Source organism: Chelonia mydas, chromosome 11, assembly GCF_015237465.2.
Source record: "Chelonia mydas isolate rCheMyd1 chromosome 11, rCheMyd1.pri.v2, whole genome shotgun sequence".
In the NCBI taxonomy this organism is placed as follows: Eukaryota; Metazoa; Chordata; order Testudines; family Cheloniidae; genus Chelonia; species Chelonia mydas.
This window is the reverse complement of record NC_051251.2, coordinates 1,529,631-1,553,663: the sequence shown is the minus strand read 5'-3', so window position 1 is coordinate 1,553,663 and position 24,033 is coordinate 1,529,631. Positions and strand designations below refer to the sequence as shown.

General features: G+C 62.7%; 3 protein-coding genes across 8 annotated transcripts in view; 1 reads left to right on the top strand and 2 right to left on the bottom strand.

Annotated features, from left to right (window-relative positions):
* The window catches only part of ABCB6 (ATP binding cassette subfamily B member 6 (Langereis blood group)), a 53,101-nt gene extending 37,218 nt beyond the window's left edge, over positions 1-15,883 (bottom strand). The window contains exons 1-2 of the mRNA XM_043524945.1: positions 15,877-15,883; positions 13,982-13,997 (exon numbers count right to left, since the gene is read on the bottom strand). The gene's annotated coding sequence lies outside the window, so the exon portion shown is untranslated. The remainder of the gene's footprint in view (positions 1-13,981; positions 13,998-15,876) is intronic.
* On the bottom strand, positions 1,679-17,672 carry ATG9A (autophagy related 9A). 2 transcript variants are annotated; one of them, XM_037913229.1, is made up of 15 exons: positions 17,650-17,672; positions 16,694-16,815; positions 16,259-16,302; positions 15,563-15,627; positions 15,017-15,178; positions 12,296-12,437; positions 10,431-11,179; positions 9,730-9,883; positions 9,119-9,298; positions 8,242-8,487; positions 7,654-7,871; positions 6,833-6,950; positions 6,122-6,344; positions 5,411-5,553; positions 1,679-4,737 (listed from the first exon to the last, which is right to left on the bottom strand). In XM_037913229.1, exons 2-15 carry the CDS (start codon positions 16,794-16,796, stop codon positions 4,732-4,734), a joined length of 2,553 nt encoding a protein of 850 aa, XP_037769157.1. In that variant the 5' UTR covers positions 16,797-16,815; positions 17,650-17,672; the 3' UTR covers positions 1,679-4,731. The 2 variants fall into 2 exon arrangements, with proteins under 2 accessions (XP_037769157.1, XP_037769155.1); XM_037913227.1 differs by having other exon boundaries at positions 17,572-17,668.
* Positions 17,673-17,719: 47 nt separating this feature from the next.
* Positions 17,720-24,033, top strand: part of ANKZF1 (ankyrin repeat and zinc finger peptidyl tRNA hydrolase 1) — a 16,417-nt gene continuing 10,103 nt past the window's right edge. For all 5 annotated transcript variants that reach the window (XM_037913234.2, XM_043524943.1, XM_037913233.2 and 2 more), the window contains exons 1-4: positions 17,720-17,850; positions 21,552-21,694; positions 22,164-22,273; positions 22,976-23,078. In XM_037913234.2, coding sequence (XP_037769162.1) covers positions 21,568-21,694; positions 22,164-22,273; positions 22,976-23,078 — 340 coding nt within the window. In that variant the 5' untranslated portion in view covers positions 17,720-17,850; positions 21,552-21,567. The remainder of the gene's footprint in view (positions 17,851-21,551; positions 21,695-22,163; positions 22,274-22,975; positions 23,079-24,033) is intronic.

Sequence of the window (24,033 nt, the reverse complement as noted above, 5' to 3'; positions counted from 1 at the left end):
GGAAAGGGAGGAGGTTTAAAGACACCCACCTGTGAGGAAGTGGGAATATTTGTAGGAGTCCTGTCTGTGCCTCAGTTTCCCTCCTATGCTGCATTACTACCGTTTGCTCTGAGGGCAGGCCAAGAACCAGGGGTGTGGGTGTCTGGTGCTAGGTCCCCCCAGCAATGGAGCATTTGAAAAGACCATGGTAAGTCCAACTGCCCTGACATTGACACCTGGCAACCAAGGACCAGGGGGCAGGTTTCCCCACCGCTCCCCAGGGAGGCTAAGCAACAGGCCCCAGCTGGAGAAGAGGCCGGGAGAGGGAGGAGATCAGAGCTGGCTGCTGGCAGGAGTCGGGACTCACCTGGTGTCTGGCCAAGGAGGTCAGACAGAGACAGACGGAGCTTGAACAATGGGGTTCACTACAGTGTGGCTGGGCTCTGGGCGACCAGCATGGACCCTGCTTTAGCCTTCATTCCAGGGGCTACCCAAGGCCTCCCTGTGCTGGGTCCGGGGAACGGCTGACCCCCCTGCAGACGCCGGGCGAGGTGCATTAGGCCCCGAAGAGCAGACAAGTCTCTGGTGGGGTCTGTCACGGTGGGACTCAATGCCCTGGCCGGAGCTCACAGGGGGGAGTAGGGGGCCTGCAGTACCCAGAGGTCCAGCCCCAGGGGGCGATGAAGCTGTGTGGCTTCCCCTGGAGGAGAGACCCCCAGGGGGTCTGGCCCACTGAATGGGGCCTCCCCAAGCCCTTCCAAAGCTGGGGCTGTGGCCTGCTCATGCGGGTCGGTGACAACCTGCAATCCTCACATATTGCTTCCCAAGGGAAGGGAGGCTGCTGGTACACAGATCTCTGCCTCCAAGAGCAGCTGGCTCGACCAACAAGAAAACAACCTACTTGAGAGCACCTCCGCCAGGCCAGGCCTTTGCAGGAGTCCAGCGGCAGCCCCCCCACCCCCGCCCCACTGACTCGCATTGGACCCAGCTCAGCCAGTCTGCGAGGAAGGCACTAACAGGGCTCTCAAGAGTACCCGGGTTCCCAAGAGCCTCCTGGGAGTGGCTCCCATCACCTCAGTGGGACCGTTGTGCCCTGCACCCACTTCCAGTGCACCCAGCCCAGTACCTTGAGCCCCGAGGCTGGGCCGGGCCAGGCTTCCCTTTCCCACATGGCCTCCCTGAGGCTGCCCTTCCCTCTCCCCTTCCCCACAGCAGTGCTCCTCCCTGCAGGTGCTCCGATCCAGGCTCGGCTTGTGTCCTGGCAGGGACTAGGGCACGCCTAGGCTGTCAGGCAGTGGAAGAGGGAGGGGGCTGCAGTTTTAATCGCCTGGCAGAGCAGCCTCAGCCTGCGTACCGAGCACTGGTTGGGCCCCAGGAAGTGGTCCGGCCTGGCCCAGGGCCAGCGGCGAGCCAGGCCCCGCTGACCTTCCCTAAGCAGCAGGCTGAGAGAACGGGACAGGCCGCAGCCAAGCTGGGCTCCAGGGCACAGACTGGGCCAGGGTTTCTAGCTCTTCCGCCCAGGGCAGCAGGTCAGAGCCACCCTTTGCTCCCTGTTGCTGCAGCTCTCGGCTGTTCCTGCAGGGGCACAGGGCTTGATCAGGGCTCCAGCGCTGGGGCACGCACCCCGTGAGCACCCCGGCTGGATTCCCAGGACACAGGGTGAGCAACTTCCCCTTTAACACAGGCCCAGACACCGGCATGAATGAAATGCCCCCTTTATTAAATGGCTCTACAGCGAGGGGCGCGAGCTTGTCTAGCCAGCACATTCCCAAAGAGCTCCGCGCCCGCACACCCCCCGCCGGGGTCACAAGTGGAACGGGGGTGGGGGGGCAACTTGCCATGCACACGGGCACACAGGAGACGGACAGATACAAGCACAGCACATGGCAAGGTTCTCCGGCTGCTCCAGGCCTTGCCTCCCTGCCCCCGCCTCCAGGAGCCGCAGCTGCCAGCCCCCCTTCAGAAAGGCCCAGCCTTCGCTGGGGCACAGAGCTCTCCTGGGGGAGGCTGCAGCTCAGGCTTGGAGATGCTCTAAGAACAGGAGCTCTGGGCTGAGCGCAGCGGCAGGGGGGACAAGCTCTGCCCAGCCACTATGTACAGAGCACGGCCGAGGGCAGCCACTAATGCGGGGGTGCGACCCATGGAGACTACATTTCCCAGAGCGCACAGCCCCTGCCAGGGCCACACTGGCTGGAGACCGCTGCGGGAGGCGCTCTGGCCATGCCTGGCCGAGGGAGAGCATTCCCTGCTGTGAAGGGGTCCATACCCGGCCGGGAGCCTGAGGTCTGGCTGGTCTAGGCCCCAGGGCAGAGAGGGGCCGGCCTGGCAATGGTGTGCTGGAGACTTGCCCTGTTTCAAAGGCCACTGAAGCACCTTGTCCCTCATCAAACCTGTAAAGCACCAGTACGCTGGGCTAGTAAAGCTCAGGGCTTGCACCACAGAGAGGCAGGGGGTCCCAAGCCCCGTCAGAGGAACCGGGTGGGGGTATTGAAGGAACAGGCAGCAGAGCCCCCCCACGGCCGGAAGTCAGTGCTCTGCCCGACAGGCAGGATGCCAGAGCAGCCCGGGCCGCAGGGGAGCCTCCTCAGCCCTGCTTTACAGAGTCAGCCAAGTGATCCGCCCCAACATCACACAGCAAGCCAGTGGCAGAGCTGGGGAGAGAACCCAGGAGTCCTGCCCCCCAGCGGTACAGTGCAGAGCACCATGGGGCCGAGCCCGAGCACTGGCTCGGGCAGGGAGCGCAGCGGTTGGGCTCTTAGGAGGGGTCAGCGCTGGGGGAACAGGGCACCGCGGTCTGAGGCCGAAGGAGCGGGGCTGGGGGGGCCATGCGGGCGATTGTCAGTTGTGGATGCAGGGAGAAGGGGTTAGCAATCAGCCTGGAGCTGCCGCTGTCACTCACAAAACCTAGGAGAGCTGTACTCTGATTGGCTGAAGCCTCCCACTCCCCGTGCCGTGATTGGCCGCCCCTGTGCTAATAATTTATAATGAACTCCAGTAGTTGGTGGGGGGCGGGGCGGCGGGTCCCCTGGACCTCTGAGGTCATACAGGGAGGCAGCAGCATAGCCCCCCCAACCCCACCGGCCACCTATGATGGGGGGGGTCTGGTTTGCCTCTCCCCCCTGGCCCCAGTTCTGCCATGGAGACTGGATGCCTGGTGCCTGCCGGCTCCCGCAGTCAGCTCCAGCTTGGGATAGCGTCTGCAGGGCCCCCAGCTGGGAGGGCGCCAGCAGGACCTGGGGCCGGAGAGCAGCCCTGAAATCACAGCGATGGCCACACGGGGCAGACAGAACAGGTGTAGCAGAACCTCCCCTGAACCTGAAGGCCGAATGCACTGGGCAGAGGCTCCCGGCTCCAAGTCGGGGAAGGGGAGATGGAACTGGAGTTGCCCCGTGGGCTCAGGGTCTCTCGGGGCCAGGGGGGACTAGCTGAAAAGCTGAGACGGCCCGAAGGAGATCTCCTGGCAGCAGGATGGAAGCCGTTGTTTGGCACTGCAACAGGGCCCTGCTAGTGGCCTGCAGCAGGATGGGACCCTGCTGAGGGGAAGTGATCCTGGCCCAGGGACCATTCAGAGGCACAGTGTGGCCCCAGCTAACCAGCAAGGGGTCCTGTCAGATGATAGGGGCCCAGGCCAGACTTCCCCTTGGGCTGGGCTTCCCCATAGCACCAGGGAAGGGGGGAAAGGGGGGACAAAGCTACTTTAGTCACCTGATTCTTTCCTTTGACTTGCTAGGTTAGTGTTGACTGAGGGGGCCGGGGCAGAGGAGTGTGCCTCTCCCCGCCCTGGAGGCTGCTGGAGGGGGGCTCGGTGTAGTTCCCAGAGGGCCAGGGCCAGTACGAGAAGCAGCCCGCTGGCCGGCAGGTTCAGCAGAGAGGCCCTGGAGGTGGAGCTCCCCTCTAGCCCCGAGACAGCAGGGCTTTGGCATGCTGGAGGGGCAGCGTGGGGGGTTCACTTTGCTGCTGGCCAGGCTGTCTGCGCTCTGAGGCTAGAGGAGTTCAGCCGCCTTGACTCATGGACAATAGCAGCAAGTGGGGCGGGGGATCACTTGGGGGGAGCACTGAGCCGGGAGCCGTGGCACCCCCTGCACCACAGACAGGACAGCTCGGGGCCAGAACACACGCAGCTGCATGGGCTTTGCAGGAGGGTGCGGCCTTGTAAAGCCTGAGCCAGTCCCTCTCCCAGCAGGGTCGGACTCCAGCCCGCTCGGCCTCGGGGGAAACCAGCTCTCCACCCTTCTTACAAAAATAGATTCAGATGCGTCCCTCCCCCGGCGGGAACCTGGGCTGGGCCGGGCCGGCTGCAGCTCGAAGTGGGTCTTTATTTGGACTGTGGAAGAGGCGTCGCTGGCTCTGCTCAGGGACTCCACAGTAGCCTCTCCTGCCGGCAGCCGGAACTCGGCGCTCCCCCTGCCAGCTGCGGGTCGCTGGCCTCTCGCAGGCTCTGCGGTGCTCCGTGCAGCTCTTGCCGATTCCCTCCCACACGGACAACACATATGCGGACACGGACACACGTATGTACTCACACACGCATTCACCCAACGCGAGCCAGAGTGACGTTGGTTTGACACACGTCTGTACAGAAGCTTCCACTGCAAGGCGCTGACGTGGTGGTTCTGTCCCTTGGGCATGAACGCCAGCGCTAGGCACCTCTGCCCGCCCCACCTCTGGGGGACAGGCGAGGGGGTCGGGACCCCAGGTCCTGCTGCCCAGGCTGCTCCAGAGTCCAGAATCCCATGCGATCCTCAGCCCCCAGAGCTACACCTGGAAGAGAGAGCCATGCTGGGTCAGGCCAGTGGCCATCCAGCCCTGCGCCCTGCCTCTGACAGGGGCTGGGGCCAGGTGCTTCAGAGGGAATGAACAGAACTCAGCAATTATCGAATGATCCAGCCTGTCACCCATTCCCAGCTTCTGGCAGTCAGAGGCTTAGGGACACCCAGAGCAGGGGGTTGTGACCCTGCCCATCCTGGCTAGTAGCCATTGCTGGACCTATTCTCCAGGAACTTTATCTAGTTTTTTTTGAACCCAGTTATACTTTAGGCCTTCACAACATCCCCTGGCAAGGAGTTCCACAGGTTGGCTGTGTGAAGAAATACTTCCTTCTGTTTGTTTTAAACCTGCTGCCTGCTAATGTCACTGGGTGACCCCTGGCTCTAGTGTTATGGGAAGGGGTAAACAACACTGCCCTATTCACCTTCTTCACACCAGTCACGATCTTATAGACCTCTACCAGAGCCACCCTTAGCTGGCTCTTTTTCAGGCTGAAAAGTCCCTGTCTTTTTAATTTCTCCTGGGGAGAGAGTTACCGCCACCGGCCTGCCAGCAGTCCCAGCCCCACCCAGTCAGGGCAGCATTCACTACCCGGGTAAGCAATGCCCTGCACACACCACTCCCACCCCCAGCAGAGCCGGGCACAGGGCGGGCACCTGGGCTGTACCTTGTGTATCTGAGGCGGAAGCTCATCCTCTGAGCTCTCCTCTGGAACTGGCTCCGGGTGTCGCACCGACTGTCCGTCCTCAGCCCAGCCCCCGAGAGGCAGGCGGGAGAAGTGCGATGGGGCTCTGTGCACTGTGCCCGGATCTGCGGCATGGGCACAGAAGAGTCAGAGAACGTGTAGATGCGGGTGAGACAGGCTCTGGTGCCAGCAGGACACCAGTCCGGGGGCTCTACGTCAATCTCTCCAACCCCCCCGAGGGAGGGGCTGTTACTGGGTGGGAGCCAACAGCTCCCCGGTAGAGGCTCCTCCCCAAAGCACGCAGGGTGACATGGGAACATCACGGCACGGCACCATGGCACTCTCCTCAACACACACACTGCCAGCCAGGGATAAGCAGGGCTCCCAGGGCTACCGCGCAGTGGCACCTGCCAGCCACCAGCCCCAGCCGATCTCCTGGCACGTGGGGGGGGAGGGGGAATCTCCAACGCTTTGCTGGCATTTAAACAATGACCCAGCGCCCCGACGACGACAAGCCAGCGCGTGGACCCACGGCATGTTCCGAAGGCCGTGCTGCCAGCGCCCCTTGGCCAGGGGGACAGGGAATATGTTGAGAGGTTCCCAGGCTCCGCCTGGAGTGGGGGACCCGTCTGGAGGGGGGTCCCACAGCACGAGGCCGCCCCAGCCGTGGCGCCCAGCGGCCCCAGCACGTACCTGTGATGCCGCCGTACCGGCGCTGGAAGCCCGTCTGCAGGGTGGCCGACTCCTCCACGGCCTGGCGCGGCGAGGAGAAGGGGTAGCTGGCAGAGCGGGGGATGGCGGCGGGGGCGCCCTTCTGAGCGTCCGGCTCCTCCGGGGCACTCTCCCCGCTCTCGTCGCTCTCCCGCCGGTGCCAGACGTGCCGCTCGGGCTCGCTCTGGGTGTGCTGCTTGTGCAACTGCGCACAACACGACGGGGCGGGTCAGGCAAGCAGGGAGGGGGACAGAGCCACGGCCCCACCCCACATCCAGCCCGCAGGAGCCCAGGGCAAAGCGGCCCCGCCGCGGTGGCCCCGTGGCAGCCCCACGGTGGTGCTGGCTCCTTCCCTCTCCCCCTGCACTGCCAGGTCTCGCCGCTCCCTCTGCGACTCCAGTGCAGGATGGGGGCCGTTCTGCACTAGCCCTCGCCCTCCCGCGCTCCGGGGTGGCATGTGGGGCCCTGCAGAGCCAGCCAGCGCCGGGGAGCACTGCAGAGAAGGATATGTGCCTGGCTGTCTCTGCTGGACCACCCTTCCCCCTGGGTACAGCACACCTCTCTCCAGCTGTCAGGCCGCCCTGCACCCCCAGTGCTGCGAGCCTGCCTCGGCAGGCAGACCCCCACGCGAGCTGCCCTCTCCCGCCCTGGCCCCCGGTGTCTGAGCCCTGGCCTGGGGCGCAGGCCGCTCACCTCGTGCATGTAGAGCGCATGGAGGCTCATCTCCGTGGAGGCGTATTCCGACAGGATCAGGCTCTGTAGCTGGGCCTCCCAGGCACTGCTCCCTGAGCTCGCTGTTCTGGCATCTGTGCTGCAGCCGGGACACAGAGAAGGGCTGTGGGGGTGGGGGGTCTGCTGGCCAGGGGCGAGGCCCTAGCAGGCCCATGGGATCCAGCACAGCCCTTCTCAAGCCGATCAGGGAAGTGCCCCTGCCCAGCCCCACTGCACTGCTGGGCTACGGGGTGTCCCATGGTGACACCTCACTCACTCCCTGCACTGGTTCAGAAAGGGCCCCCTCTGCCCAGACATGTAGGCTTCGCTCAGTGGGGTCCAGCCCCAACACAGGACCCCCCAAGGGCCACAGACCCCAAAGCAGGGGACTGACAGCCAGTGTCCGAGGCTGCGGCAGTGTCCCATTGCAGGGGGTCAGGAGCACTCCAGCACCCCCTCCTGGGGCGGAGCAGTCACTTAAGGAGCCAGCCCTCGGGGCAATTCCTGTTCTAGTCATCTGTGTAACCTGCTCCATTGCAGAGGAGGGCTCAGAGCAGCCCAGTTTCCCCGCCCTTGCAGGGACTAGTCCCCAGGCACGTGGGCGAGGAACGGACCGCAGAGCGTGCCAGCAGGAGGCGCTGTGAGCTGCTCCCAGCAGTGCCCAGGGGCAGCATGGGCCCAGGGGAGCAATCCCTTCGGTCTCAGGCACACGACGGGCACCCAGCACCTCAGGAGCAGGGCCTGGGCTTCGCAAGGTCCCTGATCACTGAGTAGGTGCCTGGCGCAGCTCAGCAGACTCTTACCCGGAAGCCGTCATGGTGCTGTGGGCCCGGGGCGGTGCCCCCTCCACATGGGACCCGGACGTCTGGAAGCCGCTGTGACTTTGCTGGGCTGATTGCAGTGGGGAGAAGGAGCGCAGGGCAGAAGCCACCTCGGAGAGCTGGCGGGAGGCCTGCAGCTCGTGGCTTGCGTACCCCAGGGCCGAGGAGCCCGCGATCACGTTGGCAATCAGGCTGTGAGGCTGCAGTGAGAAGTGGGGGAGTCACAGCCCTGGACAGGCCCCCTCCCCAACCCAGCTCCCTGGGGCACTCCAGATCCTATAGCCCCCCATGCTGCCGGGCAGAACCCCAGAACACCCCACCCTCCTCGGCAGCCCCTTCTGCCTGATCACAGGCCAGAACATGCTGACACCCTCAGAGACGGGCCCAGCCCTCCCTGGAAACCCAACCCCAGTTCAGACCCAGCAAACTCACTGCACCAGCCACCTGAGCCAGCCCCGCTGGGCTAGCTAGACAATGCTGGGCAACTGCAAGACCCCTGCCCTCCAGGCAGCCTTGGAGCACCAGAGCCCTTCCTCTCCCGCCCACGCACGACCGCCGCAGCTGGGGCACCTCGGACTCTGACTGCAGGGACTGGATGGAGGTGAAGAGGGCGTTGTCAGGCAGCACGGCCTGCTGGGCCAGCGCCACGCTGCTGTCGCGCAGCACGCGCTCCTTGAGGAAGCCGATGAAGGCCGTGCTCTCGCGGGGCGGCTGCCACTTGGGGTTGGTGATGGCGAAGTGCATGAGGGACAGCTCAGTCTTGCCATCCTCGGCCTGCTGGTAGATGGAGGCCTCGGTCTTTCCCGCTGACATCCACTGCAAAGCACACAGGTGGGGTGAGGGGGTCCACTCCACACCCAGCCTTGGACCCGCCCAAGGCCTGCTATACACCCACCGGGGGGCCTGGGGAGCCCCAAAGGGCCAGGCTGCACAAAACCCATCAACGCACAAAACCAGGAACCCCCCCAGCAGCTGCAGCTCGGCCTCACGCAGACGCTGGGACACGGCTCGCTGGAGGAGAAGCGCACCATAGCCAAGCACACCCAGCTCCAGGGCCTTCCAAGACCCAGGGGCAGCATCACGTGCCCCCACTCCAGGGCACGAGCCCTCACCTGGCCAGCTGGGCTAATGCACCCAAGGGACAGGGCACCCCACAGAGCGTGCCTGGATGTTAGATATGAGATTGCAACAACCCAGCCCACTGAGACTACAGGTCCCACCATGCAACACTTCAGCTTGATTGGCGCAGCCTGGCCTCAAGTATTCTGGGGCTGGCAGCCGCTGCAGAGGTGCAGCGTGTAAGAGCTCTCTCACTACAGGCTGCTTGGCAGAACTCCATGGGTGATGTCAGCCCACGCCTCGGTTCCAGCCACAGGCAGGACCCCCATGTGCAGGGGGAGGGGGAAGGGAACGCGCCAGCACACGCCATGCTGCAGGCGGGCCCTACCGCCGGGTGCCCATGCTGGCGCACGTCCATCTGTGCGAAGGAGCAGGTGTCGCCCACACCCACCACCTCCACAGTGAAGTTCCGGAAGAAGTCGATGATCTCCAGGGACTTGGGCCGCAGGCAGAAGATGAGGATCAAGGGGGTAACGATGGGGCTCAGCAGCTCCTCCAGGATGAACACCTGGGAAGGGAGAGGTGGGCGCTCAGCTGGCAGCGACAAGAGCAGCCCGAGGGGGCTGCTGCACGGTGACTGGGAGGGGCCGCCCAGGGAACGTTCCTGGAACAGCAGCCCCACGTCAGCATCGCCCCCGCAGTGTTCTGCCCCCAGCTGACCAATGGTCCCCCACCCACGCACCCACATCCCTTGCTCTGGGGAACCACACAGGAGCTGCTGAGCCAACACACACACGGCCCACGGCCCCAGCCCCGCCCCTTCGCATGCACCAGCCTCTCTCCGGGCATCGCAGCCCGACAGACAGCGGCCCTGAGGTGGCACCCGTGTGTCAGAGACCCCGGCCCTGCCCCCCCGGGCGCCGCGAGTGCCCCTGGCTGAGCGCCAGAGCCAGTCCAATCCTGTCCCGGTTCCGAGCTAGCCAGAGCGGCCGGGCTCACCGCTTTGTACTGGAAGAGCTGAGAAAACTCGTCCCGGGTCTCGTAGCGGTGGGCGTTGGCCTGCCAGTGGTCAGGCATGTAGTGGATGTGTGCCAGGATCACCCGCAGCAGCTGCTCCGGGCAGAACACCAGGTGCTGGTCGGGGATGAAGGACCTATAGGGGGAGCAGGACAAGGATAGAAAGGACAGCACTTCCCAGAGAACCCCAGCCTGGAGTCTCATGCTGGGGGGAGATCATGCCTAGAGAAGGGCTGCGAGAGCTTCTCCAACAGCCCTGCCGGTGCCCCTCAGTCCCGATCCGCAGCCCCCTGCTACCCCAGCCCTAACCTGCAGCCTCCTGCTACTCCAGCTCTGCTCACTCCCAGCCCTGCCAGTGCCTCTCAGTCCCGACCTGCAGCCCCCTGCCACCCCAGACGGGCCCCACACTAGCTCTGCCAATGCCCCTCAGTCCTGATATGCAACCCCCCCTCCCCCACCAGGATTTTGGCCCCAGCCTTTTCCTTCCCCCCCCCGCCCCAAAGATTTTTGCCAGTGCCTCTCACTCCTGGCCTGACCCACTGCTCCCCATTTCCAGTCCTGGGCCTCCCTAAGCAGACTTATGTTCACTTGTGGCCCAGGACAGATCTGCAGCCTCGGGGGGCTGGGAGCAGAGGGCCTCCCCCTTCCCCCCAGGGCAGGCGGGCCGCGCCGGCCCGTCTCACCTGCAGATGGTGACGCCCACGCCCAGCAGGGTGACGGTGGTGAGGACGTGCTCCACGGCCAGCACGTCCTCGTCGTAGATGGTGAGAGCGATGAGCACGGCCAGGATGGAGCCGGCGAAGAAGGCCACGTTCTTGGCCACGATGGTGAGGAGGGGGGAGATGAAGCAGTTCATGTACTTGGAGGCTGGCTTGTAGCCCTTGCTGAGGCGCGAGTGCAGCTCGTGGTCCAGCTCGTTGAAGTGGCGCAGGTAACAGCGGCCGTAGAGCGACCAGCAGCGGGCGCCCAGGCTGCCCGGCTCCCGCTTCAGGATCTCGGTGTAGCTGAAGAAGGCATAGAGGATCTGCCAGATGAGGATGAGGGGGCAGAGGATGAAGTTGGCGATGCCGATCCAGAGGATGCGGGCGCTCAGCTTGTCGGCCAGCTCCAGGCGGTTGCCACCCCGCTTGTACTCCGCCTTGAGGCTCCACTCGTTCTCAAAGAGCGAGCCGGGCCCCCAGAAGAAGATGAGCTCAAAGTTGTACTTGAGGCCGCGGGTGTAGAAGATGGTGTCGCCCAGCCCGGGCAGGTGGAAGCGGATGGGCAGCAGCGACTTGTTCACCATGGCCACCATGTAGTTCTTGAAGCGCAAGATGCGGTGGTAGATGTCCAGCTCTGTCAGCTCCTTCTTGTGGATGCAGATCTGATGCTCCTTCTGGATCTGCACAATGCGAGCCTGCACCTCCTGCCAGGTGTAATAGGGCAGGTTGGACTGGCCGGGAGGAGAGGAGGCAGTGTTAGAACCTGGGGGAGACCAACGGGGGCCCGCAGGGTAAGTGCTGTACGGGGAGCGCTACAAAGCGGCCAACAGAAACTACAGGTCCCAGCAGGCACTGCTCCAACGGGCCACAGACACGGGCCATGCTGCAGGCTGGGTGTTTCCGTCTCACATCAATGCTGCACCCTGCTCAGCAGGATGCTTGCTGCGTGCTGCTCTGGGGTTCCCAGTGAGGGATAAACGCAGCCCTTGGGGGGGCGGGGAGCCTCATTCACCCCACCCAGGCTGGCAGGAAAGAGCTAGAGAACTACACGTGTCATCGCCACACACACGCAAAGGGTGGCGTTCCGATGTCTCCGTTCCTGCCAAGGCACTCGTCCCACTGAGAGCTCCGAGCCCTTCATAGCTTCCCCCTTTCCAGACGGAGAAGTGACGGGACATGCCCAGTGCCCCATGGGAAGCTTGCAGCTGTCTGGGAGGAGAACCCAGGTGTTCGAGTCCCAGGCCCTTGCCTATTCCACAGGCTCATAGCCTCTCAAAAATTAATGTATAGGATCCTGCTGTTACTCAACTTATCCAAGTTCTCTCTGAGGGAGACCCTGGGCTGGGACTTGGGGCTCAATACCCAGCTCTGCCAGACTCCCCCATGGCCTTGGGCAACGCCTAGCTGCTCCATGCCTCAGTTTCCCTACCTGTACATGGGGAGAGAGATCCTGCCCCACCTCCTGGGGAAGACATGAGAATAAACTGCTTTACACCTCTGAGGCTGTGACACTGCTGTGAGTGTGGCAAAGAAAAGCCTAGAGGTTATAAAGCAAAGTGATTGGCTGGCAGATAGTCAGCAGAACAGAGCTGTCCCACGACACACCCAGACACACACAGCGTGCAGGGGCGGGTTTGCCTGAAAACAAGCTGTAAGGAGATACACAGGATTACTTAACTCCCAAAGGAGGTCCGAAAGAGGGAGAGACCAAAACCCTTGAGGGCAATGGGTGGGTGAACCCCTCTCCTACAGCTTCAGCAAGGCAGCCCTGAGCTGGGGGGGCGAATGCAGCGGGAGCTTCCTGCTTAGCCACAACAGCCCACTTCTCCAGCCCCAGGGTCACTCACCATGGGGATTTTGAGAGCGTTGATGTAGAAGGAGTGAATCTCCCAGTAGCAGCAAATGTTGTAGACAAATTTGATGAGCCGATGGATCCAGAAAACCCCCGCTATCACCAGGATGGAAATGAGAAATCCATTCTGCTGGATTCTGCAAGGGAGAAGAGACTCACAGCAATGCTTGCCTTTTGGCATGGAATCATAGAATATCAAGGTTGGAAGGGACCTCAGGAGGTCATCTAGTCCAATCCCCTGCTCAAAGCAGGCTCAATCCCCAACTAAATCATCCCAGCCAGGGCTTTGTCAAGCCTGACCTTAAAAACTTCCAAGGAAGGAGATTCTACCACCTCCCTAGGTAACGCATTCCAGTGCTTCACCACCCTCCCAGTGAAAAAGTTTTTCCTAATATCCAACCTAAACCTCCCCCACTGCAACTTGAGACCATTACTCCTTGTTCTGTCGTCTGCTACCACTGAGAACAGTCTAGATCCATCCTCTTTGGAACCCCCATTTCAGGTAGTTGAAAGCAGCTATCAAATCCCCCCATTCTTCTCTTCTGCAGACTAAACAGTCCCAGTTCCCTCAGCCTCTCCTCATAAGTCATGTATTCCAGCCCCCTAATCATTTTTGTTGCCCTCCTCTGGAGTCTGGTTTCCAATTCTTCCACATCCTTCTTGTAGTGTGGGGCCCAAAACTGGACACAGTACTCCAGATGAGGCCTCACCAATGCTGAATAGAGAGGAACGATCACGTCCCTCGATCTGCTGGCAATGCCCCTACTTATACAGCCCAAAATGCCGTTAGCCTTCTTGGCAACAAGGGCACACTGTTGACTCATATCCAGCTTCTCGTCCACTGTAACCCCTAGGTCCTTTTCTGCAGAACTGCTGCCGAGCCATTCGGTCCCAAGTCTGTAGCGGTGCATTGGGTTCTTCCGTCCTAAGTGCAGGACTCTGCACTTGTCCTTGTTGAACCTCATCAGATTTCTTTTGGCCCAATCCTCTAATTTGTCTTGGTCCCTCTGTATCCTATTCCTACCCTCCAGCATATCTACCACTCCTCCCAGTTTAATCATAGAATCATAGAATATCAGGGTTGGAAGGGACCTCAGGAGGTCATCTAGTCCAATCCCCTGCTCAAAGCAGGACCAATCCCCAATCAAATCATCCCAGCCAAGGCTTTGTCAAGCCTGACCTTAAAAACTTCCAAGGAAGGAGATTCTACCACCTCCCTAGGTAACACATTCCAGTGTTTCACCACCCTCTTAGTGAAAAAGTTTTTCCTAATATCCAACCTAAACCTCCCCCACTGCAACTTGAGACCATTACTCCTTGTCCTGTCCTCTTCTACCACTGAGAATAGTCTAGAACCATCCTCTCTGGAACCCCCTTTCAGGTAGTTGAAAGCAGCTATCAAATCCCCCCTCATTCTTCTCTTCTGCAGACTAAACAATCCCAGTTCCCTCAGCCTCTCCTCATAAGTCATGTGTTCCAGACCCCTAATCATTTTTGTTGCCCTTCGCTGGACTCTCTCCAATTTATCCACGTCCTTCTTGTAGTGTGGGGCCCAAAACTGGACACAGTACTCCAGATGAGGCCTCACCAATGTCAAATAGAGGGGAACGATCACGTCCCTCGATCTGCTCGCTATGCCCCTACTTATACATCCCAAAATGCCATTGGCCTTCTTGGCAACAAGGGCACACTGCTGACTCATATCCAGCTTCTCGTCCACTGTAACCCCTAGGTCCTTTTCCGCAGAACTGCTGCCTAGCCATTCGGTCCCTAGTCTGTAGCTGTGCATTGGGTTCTTCTGTCCTAAGTGCAGGACCCTGCACTTATCCTTATTGAACCGCATCAGGTTTCTTTTGGCCCAATCCTCTAATTTGTCTAGGTCCCTCTGTATCCTATCCCTGCCCTCCAGCGTATCTACCACTCCTCCCACTTTAGTATCATCCACAAATTTGCTGAGAGTGCAATCCACACCATCCTCCAGATCATTTATGAAGATATTGAACAAAACCGGCCCCAGGACCGACCCTTGGGGCACTCCGCTTCATACCGGCTGCCAACTAGACATGGAGCCATTGATCACTACCCGTTGAGTCCGACGATCTAGCCAGCTTTCTATCCACCTTATAGTCCATTCATCCAGCCCATACTTCCTTAACTTGCTGGCAAGAATACTGTTAGAGACCATATCAAAAGCTTTCTAAAGTCAAGGAACAACACGTCCACTGCTTTCCCCTCATCCACAGAGCCAGTTATCTCGTCATAGAAGGCAATTAGGCATAGAAGGCAATTAGAAGGCATGCTCCACAGCAGAGCCTCATCCCACAGGAGCCCAAGCTATACACACTGTGAAGGGATTGCTTCACCCACCACCAGAATGTAGCCACATCTGGGGAGGGATGCACCAGCTGTGTAACAGCGCACAGCAACCCTGCCATTAAGCACATACCCAGAGACGCAACTCCTGGCGATTACATGACCCAGAATACAATGCAGCTTGGCCACTCAGACCAAGACAAACCAGTGACTTGCAATCTTGGCAGGCTACATGCCTCTACCAATGATGAGGGCAAGGGCTGCCATGGGTGAGGTTTGGCCACTCCCACTGGATCTTTAGCTCCCGTCTGGAAATGGGCAAAGAGGGAGCTCGCACTAACATGGCCTTTGGAGAGTGGCAGGCTGCCAGGGCTGGGGGCAGAGGTGTGGCTGCTGCCCTTACCTTGCGCTGCACATGCTGGGAGGCAGAAAGGCATCTGGCAGCGTCACCTTGACAAGCTCGCTGGAGAGCTGGCTGTGATTCACCATCTTGTTGGCAAACAGGATGTCGTAGTCAACGCAGCTGACGAGGAAGGTGGTGAAGGCCACCACGAAAATGAACTGCCTGTGGGAAAGGCAGCAGCCATGAAGGGCAGCCCAGAGGGGAATGCTCCTCCTGCCCCCAACTCCTAATATACCACAGCCAGGAGTGGCTACTGGGTTACACCCCACTGTCTGTGGCACGATGGGGGCAGATTCCTGGGGATGGAGATGGCCAAAAAAGAGTGGGGAGAGAGAGGGAGACAGGTCCTGATTGAAAGGGGAGTGGCCTGACAACCTCCCACCTCACCCCCTGAAACCCAACTCTCAGCCATGGCTGTGCAGGGATAGCGGTAATGCTGGGGCCCAAGGGAACAAGGCCCTTCACCTCAACGGCAGCGAGAGCATGGAGAGAACCTGCCCCCTCCCCGGCATCCCCACCCCCAGAGCAGGGGGACTCCAGACGTACATGAGCTCAAAGATCTCGCCAATCAGCATGCAGGTGAAGCCGTTCTTCTGATGCAGGTTATAGACGTGGGAGCTGCAGTCAAGGAGAACAGCCTGGCAACCCCTCCTCTCCGGCCACCAGTCGAGAGAAAACCTCTCCCACGCCAAGCCACCCCCTAGCCACCAGTCAGGACAGAGGCTGCCAAGCAAGTGTACTCTCTGCTTAGCTACAAAATGCTGGTGGGTCCAGCCTCCATGCCTGTCCCTGGCTGAGGGTAATGCTAGCCTGTCCCAGAAACCCAACCCCCCACCACACCCCAGCAAGGGATTGTGAACACTCCAGTCACAGACCACCCCCCGGAGCCCTCTCTAAAGTCTGCAAGGGCAGGACCTGGCCAGCACAGAGGGAGGTAAAGACATATCCAGAGCCTAACAATCAGAGCGACAAAGAATGGCCAGGAGGCCATCATCAAAGGGCAGGAGAGACCCGTTTCTGTCCCCCTACAACCCTCTCCCACAAGGGAAGGGGTGGCAACGCCTCTGCTTGGCCCGTTTGGACTCCACAGGGCAGGGAGCAACCCAACCCGGAGGAGACGGGACCTGCGCCGACTATTCCAACTCCGATCTGTGCCAGATGGACATGCTGTGTCAAGCTGATGCTGGCCTGACCATCCTGCTAGGGCTGGAGCAGCCACCCCCCGGCATGCAGCAAGGATATGCGAGAGAAGAAGAGGTCCAGGTTCTCTATGTGATGCCAAGGAGCTGCAGCAGAGAGAGGAGGCAAAGGGGGTGACTGGGGCTCGCTACATGGCGGTTTGCCCAGCGAGGGGGGTCAGTTGGTTGCTACTGGCTAGTTATTCTCGTGAAACAACCCAGGGCACGGAGCGGGCTGGGGCCCCGCAGTCGCCCCCGACTGGGGCCCAGGCTCAAAAGGCAGCTACTGCGTTTACACAGGGCAAGGAATAGGAGTCCCCACTCCGGATCAGACCCGGCGTCTGGCCTGCAGCAGTGGCCAATAGCTAGGGGCATCGAGAGGATCCCCCGCCCCACAGAAGGGCTTGGGAGACGGGGGGGTTCCACCCTGCCCCTCGCCCCAGCCCAGGGGAGCTGCCCTGCCGGGCGTGTCGGAGACCAGGCCCAGGGCCCTGCTCACATTTGCTGCCCTCGGGGACGTGCACCAGCAGATCCTCCTCCCCCGGCGGCGAGTCGCTGTAGGAGGCCTCCAGGCGCTGGTACTCCGTGTCGAAGTGCGCCATGGCGCCGGCCCGCCGGGCCCTGCGGGGAGCAGGCAGGGTCAGAAGGGGGGGGGAGCAGGACCAGCCCCTCCCCGGTCCGGGGCCACCCCTCGGGGGGGGGGAAGGTCAGAGCAGGGGGGGAGCAGGACCAGCCCCCCCCCCGGCCCGGGGCCGCCGCTCGGGGGGGGGGGAAGGGGAGAGCAGGACCAGCCCCCCCCCGGCCCGGGGCCGCCGCTCGGGGCGGGGGGGGGGAAGGGGAGAGCAGGACCAGCCCCCCCCCGGCCCGGGGCCGCCGCGCGGGGCGGGGGGGGGGACGGGGAGAGCAGGACCAGCCCCCCCCCGGCCCGGGGCCGCCGCTCGGGGCGGGGGGGGGGGAAGGGGAGAGCAGGACCAGCCCCCCCCCGGCCCGGGGCCGCCGCTCGGGGCGGGGGGGGGGGGAAGGGGAGAGCAGGACCAGCCCCCCCCCGGCCCGGGGCCGCCCCTCGGGGGGGGGGGAGGGGAGAGCAGGACCAGCCCCCCCCCGGCCCGGGGCCGCCGCTCGGGGCGGGGGGGAAGGGGAGAGCAGGACCAGCCCCCCCCCGGCCCGGGGCCGCCCCTCGGGGGGGGGGAGAGCAGGGGGGGAGCAGGACCAGCCCCCCCCCCGGCCCGGGGCCGCCCCTCAGGGGGGGGAAGGTCGGAGCGGGGGGGGGGGTTCGGGCCGGGACCCTCCTGCGGGGGGCCCCTCGGAGCCGAGCGGCCCCGGGCCCAGCCCGGCCGGACTCCTGGGTTCTCGGAGGACGGGGACCCCCCCCCTCACCTGCCCGGTCTCCCCGGTAACCGGCCCCAGCCGCCCCCTCCCTGCACCAGGCCGGGCCGCCGCCTCCTGTGTCACTACCTCCGAACGGGCGGCTCCGGCGGCCAATCGGCGCCTGTGGGCGGGACCGCGGGGGCCAATCCGAGGGAGGGTGAGAGGCGGCGGGGGCGGGGCTACAGGGTTGTCCCCGACGGCGCTCCGTCGCGGGGCGGATGTGACGTCCTGCGTGTCTGCCGTTAGCTTCCGGGTGAGGCGCTACCCGCTTCGCTTCCCCCCGGACAGGTGAGCGCCGCCCTCGCGGCCTTCGGGGGGCAGAGCCCCTCTGGCCCCGCGCGGGGCACGGTCGGGAAGTGCTGGCCAATGGGGGGAGCGGGATCCCCGGGGTGCCCCTGGCCAATGGGGGGAGGAGCGGGATCCCCGGGGTGCCCCTGGCCAATGGGGGGAGGAGCGGGATCCCCGGGGTGCCCCTGGCCAATGGGGGGAGGAGCGGGATCCCCGGGGTGCCCCTGGCCAATGGGGGGAGGAGCGGGATCCCCGGGGTGCCCCTGGCCAATGGGGGGAGGAGCGGGATCCCCGGGGTGCCCCTGGCCAATGGGGGGAGGAGCGGGATCCCCGGGGTGCCCCTGGCCAATGGGGGGAGGAGCGGGATCCCCGGGGTGCCCCTGGCCAATGGGGGGAGGAGCGGGATCCCCGGGGTGCCCCTGGCCAATGGGGGGAGGAGCGGGATCCCCGGGGTGCCCCTGGCCAATGGGGGGAGGAGCGGGATCCCCGGGGTGCCCCTGGCCAATGGGGGGAGGAGCGGGATCCCCGGGGTGCCCCTGGCCAATGGGGGGAGGAGCGGGATCCCCGGGGTGCCCCTGGCCAATGGGGGGAGGAGCGGGATCCCCGGGGTGCCCCTGGCCAATGGGGGGAGGAGCGGGATCCCCGGGGTGCCCCTGGCCAATGGGGGGAGGAGCGGGATCCCCGGGGTGCCCCTGGCCAATGGGGGGAGGAGCGGGATCCCCGGGGTGCCCCTGGCCAATGGGGGGAGGAGCGGGATCCCCGGGGTGCCCCTGGCCAATGGGGGGAGGAGCGGGATCCCCGGGGTGCCCCTGGCCAATGGGGGGAGGAGCGGGATCCCCGGGGTGCCCCTGGCCAATGGGGGGAGGAGCGGGATCCCCGGGGTGCCCCTGGCCAATGGGGGGAGGAGCGGGATCCCCGGGGTGCCCTGGCCAATGGGGGGAGGAGCGGGATCCCCGGGGTGCCCCTGGCCAATGGGGGGAGGAGCGGGATCCCCGGGGTGCCCCTGGCCAATGGGGGAGGAGCGGGATCCCCGGGGTGCCCCTGGCCAATGGGGGGAGGAGCGGGATCCCCGGGGTGCCCCTGGCCAATGGGGGGAGGAGCGGGATCCCCGGGGTGCCCCTGGCCAATGGGGGGAGGAGCGGGATCCCCGGGGTGCCCCTGGCCAATGGGGGGAGGAGCGGGATCCCCGGGGTGCCCCTGGCCAATGGGGGGAGGAGCGGGATCCCCGGGGTGCCCCTGGCCAATGGGGGGAGGAGCGGGATCCCCGGGGTGCCCCTGGCCAATGGGGGGAGGAGCGGGATCCCCGGGGTGCCCCTGGCCAATGGGGGGAGGAGCGGGATCCCCGGGGTGCCCCTGGCCAATGGGGGGAGGAGCGGGATCCCCGGGGTGCCCCTGGCCAATGGGGGGAGGAGCGGGATCCCCGGGGTGCCCCTGGCCAATGGGGGGAGGAGCGGGATCCCCGGGTGCCCCTGGCCAATGGGGGGAGGAGCGGGATCCCCGGGGTGCCCCTGGCCAGTGGGGGGAGGAGCGGGATCCCCGGGGTGCCCCTGGCCAGTGGGGGGAGGAGCGGGATCCCCGGGGTGCCCCTGGCCAGTGGGGGGGAGGAGCGGGATCCCCGGGGTGCCCCTGGCCAGTGGGGGGAGGAGCGGGATCCCCGGGGTGCCCCTGGCCAGTGGGGGGAGGAGCGGGATCCCCGGGGTGCCCCCTGGCCAGTGGGGGGAGGAGCGGGATCCCCGGGGTGCCCCTGGCCAGTGGGGGGAGGAGCGGGATCCCCGGGGTGCCCCTGGCCAGTGGGGGGAGGAGCGGGATCCCCGGGGTGCCCCTGGCCAATGGGGGATCCCCGGGGTGCCCCTGGCCAATGGGGGATCCCCGGGGTGCCCCTGGCCAATGGGGGGAGCGGGATCCCCGGGGTGCCCCTGGCCAATGGGGGGGGCGGGATCCCCCAGGCTCTGCTGGGCAGTCAGGGCACAAGGTCCCCGTGGCCCGTCCCTGGCCTGCGCTGACCCCTCTAACCGCATTGCCGCCTTCAGGAGATCGACAATCGCGCGTCGGACCCTCGGGAACCCGGAGATTGGCCCCCAAATCGCGACATTTAAACCCAGATTTAATTGTGTGTTTTCGGCCAGTCTCGTGGCATTTGAAACCCCCCCGCACCCCTTCCCAAGGTGCGTGTGTGGGGCAATTAGTGTCGCCCGCTCCCCCACACGGGCTGGATATGGCCACCGGACTCCTCGTTGTTTTTGTGGATACAGACTGACACGGCTTGCCCCAAAACCCAGCTGCAGGAGCTCTCACCCCCACATCTGCAGTCTCCTGCCCAGCACTTTATCCTGTCCCCCAGCCCCCCACCAGTTCTCTCCTCACCCAACCCCCCCTTCAGCGCCCCTCAGTTCAGTCCCCCTCTCCCATTGCCTCCCACTACCCTCAATTCACCCTCTCAGCACTCACCCCATCTGCCCAGAACCCCCTATCAATACAGCCCCCCTCCCTCCTCACGGCAGCCCCCAGCCTCACCTCTGCTCCTTAGGGTTCTTCACCCTCTCCAGACCTCGGGGAGGGGGGCAGGGCTGCAGTGGGGTCCCCTCTCCCACTTCCCAGGCTAGCAGGGGAGCAGCCGCCTGGGCTGACAGCCAAAGCCCCGCTCAGGCCCGGGGTGGCTGACAGGATTTCTAAGTAAAATTAAGCCTCACTTTTAGAACTCTCATTTTTTTCTAGTTGATTCAATTGCTTATTTGAGGGTTGTAGGGGACCCCCCCCCCCCCCAAGATGAATTTTCTCTTCCCTGCTGGAGTGTCGGCTCCTGTCTCTTGTTAGCTTGACAGCTTTGTTTATCAGGTGTAAATGAATTCTCATTGTCTTTCAAAGTACTTTGTAATTAGCTGCCTGGTGGAGAAACCGCATTCCTTTGTCCAGGGCGGGTAACTCCTGTTTGACTGGAAAGAACCATCCTGCCATGTGAGCGTTCTCTTCCCCAAGAGTTGGCAGGTCTGCGGCGGGGTCACGATGCGGTTGGTGCCTGGTGTCCGTGGCGCAGCCCGTGGCAGGCTCCCCAGGCACTCGGTGGTCACATGGCCGCAGTGATAGAACTTGGGACCTTTCGCTCCAAAGCCAGCAGCCCTGTCCTGGAGGGGAACCTCCATCGCCAAGAGCAGCACTGCGGGCTCTTTGCCACGTGTCCCCCAGCTAATGAGCTCTCACCCCCACATCTGCAGTCTCCTGCCCAGCACTTTATCCTGTCCCCCAGCCCCCCACCAGTTCTCTCCTCACCCAACCCCCCCTTCAGCGCCCCTCAGTTCAGTCCCCCTCCCCCATTGCCTCCCACTACCTTCAGTTCACCCTCCCAGCACTCACCCCATCTGCCCAGAACCCCCATCAATACAGCCCTCCCACCCCGTCAGCCCTCCCACTCCTCACGGTAGCCCTCAGCCTTTTGTAGTGATAATCACCCATTTTTTCATGGTTTGTGTGTATAAAAACGTCTTCTGAACTTTCCACAGTATGCATCCGATGAAGTGAGCTGTAGCTCACGAAAGCTTATGCGCAAATAAATTGGTTAGTCTCTAAGGTGCCACAAGTCCTCCTTTTCTTCCAGCTAATGGGGCGACACGACTGCCCATCCCCTGCCAGGGCACGGGTGCCAAGTCACAGGGCACGGGAGCCTGTCGATGGTGTTCTCTACCTCACTCTCATTCCTTCTTCAGACTCCTGCTGGAAACAATGCAGCCCCTCGAGGTCAGGTCTGTGTTTGAGGCTGCCCAGGACCCCACCTTCCTGCATGGACTCTCCCTCGTCAATGGCTTTTCAGAGGACGTGCGGTCCACAGACTCTAATGCCATAACGCAAGGTAGTGCATAAAAGCCAGTGAGCTGGCTAGAGGGGCAGTGGAGCCAGCGGAGGGGCTTCCAGGGGGGAGGGTGGGAGAGTGTCCCGTGGGGGGACTTTGCTGCAGTCCAATGCTAAGAGGTATCCCACCCTCTGGGGCTTGGTGGGGAGATGGGCTCTGGTTTGAGCTGCTTTACCCCAGTCAAGAGCCTTCAGCCTGAGGAGCGCAAAACACTTCACACACACACTGAAACTAATCCTGTTTGGTGGGTTGGTATCATCCCCGTGTTACATGTGGGGAAACTGAGGCACAGAGGTGCAGTAACTTGCCCAGGGCCATGCATCAAGTGAGTGGCAGAGTCAGGAACAGTCAAACTGACTCTTCACTCTTTGCTCTAGCCACACTTCGGAGTGATCTGTCTGTCCTGTAGCCCTCTGTCCCTCTCCAATGGAAGTGGCATATCTTCCCTGAGCTCCTCTCCCTCTTTCAGAGAAGCTAGTGGCGGCCAGTGGGGAGGAGAGAGCCCGAGGGGTCCCAGAGATATCGGACCGGATGTGCTGCTCAGCCTGCTCCCGGGTGTTTGACAGCAGGGAGGAGCAGGTACGCAGCAGCCTCGGGAGTGGAGGCAGAGGGGTGGTGTGTTTTCCATTGCCCCCAGCAGGCAGTGCTGTGAGCGAGCAGGCAGCTGGGGAAGCCGGGTTGTGTGAAATGGGTATGTGAATGGCCGAAATGTGGACCATGGAGATCCACAATTGTGGCCTGGGTACGCGGAGATGCAGCCCAGAGACTACTGGTCCTGAAATGCAGTGCTCCATTTTGGGCTTACCCACTTGGCACAAGGTGGAGTATTTCACGCTGGGATTTGTAGTCTCCATCAGCCGCACCCACAGAACGAGGGAGGCTGCAATTGATTCTCTTTTAAGCCAGTCAAGTGCATTCCTCAGGCCCCTGGTAAACTGCGGCTGCATCTCTCAGCTGGGCAGGGTCTGGGAGCTCTGGCATAGCCACATTACCAGTTTCCACATGCTGCAAAGCCCTGGGCCAGTAAGCTGGTGCCAAGGCTCTGCAACCCTGGGGGCAGGGTGGGAACTTGGCACTGAGGGCATTAGCTAACCAAGTGACCATGACATGCCAATAAAGCAAGGCAGCTTCTGCTGATTCCCAAGTCCCCGGCAGGCTGGCATCTGGCTGAGGGGACCTCCGCACTGGCCAGTCCCGGGGCATGGGTTGGTGCGCTTCCATTCATCCGACCTGGGGGATTATCAGTATGGGAGGCCCCTTCTCACTCCGTTTCCTTCCCAGACTGAGCATTACCGCCTGGACTGGCACCGCTTTAACCTGAAGCAGCGTTTGCTGGGGCGCCGGGCACTTGCAGCAGAGGAGTTTGAGGAGAAGACCCATGCAGGTGAGGGGGGACAGACAGGAAGGGCTGCTGTCACGGGCTTGCTTGAGCTGGTGGAGCGCCGCACGAAGCAAGCACCCTTTAATTATCAGTTGATATCCAACCCTAGGTGTCCCCTGCGCTGCGAATTCTGCAACATAAAACAATCTGTCACCGGCTCAATCCAAAGGTGCGGCTGGGGTTAGGCCCTGACCAGACTGGCTTTTGGGATCAACTGGAGCAATCCTTCCTCCCCATCCTAGCCTCACCCGCAGCTGGCCACTGGAGGAGGCAGCTACCTGTTTTTGTCTTGGCTGCTGGGCCCTGACTGGGTTTTGCCCACTCCTGGCCTTTCTACCTGCTGGAGGATCAATTCTTGTTGGTTCCACTAGCAGCTGATCCGAGGGGTGGCCTTTCTAGGCAGCTCTTGGAGGTCTAAACTCGCTACTTTTTTCTCCCCAGAGAGCATGCCTTCTTTGGATGGAGAGGTGACAATGTGGCAGGGGCATCAAATGTCTGGTACACCCCATCACAGCAATCACAGCAATGGCTAGATTGTCGGGCTCAACGGGTAGTGATCAATGGCTCCATGTCTAGTTGGCAGCCGGTTTCAAGTGGAGTGCCCCAGGGGTCGGTCCTGGGGCCGGTTTTGTTCAATATCTTCATAAATGATCTGGAGGATGGTGTGGATTGCACTCTCAGCAAATTTGCGGATGATACTAAACTGGGAGGAGTGGTAGATACGCTGGAGGGGAGGGATAGGTTACAGAAGGACCTAGACAAATTGGAGGATTGGACCAAAAGAAATCTGATGAGGTTCAATAAGGATAAGTGCAGGGTCCTGCACTTAGGATGGAAGAATCCAATACACCGCTACAGACTAGGGACCGAATGGCTAGGCAGCAGTTCTGCGGAAAAGGACCTAGGGGTGACAGTGGACGAGAAGCTGGATATGAGTCAGCAGTGTGCCCTTGTTGCC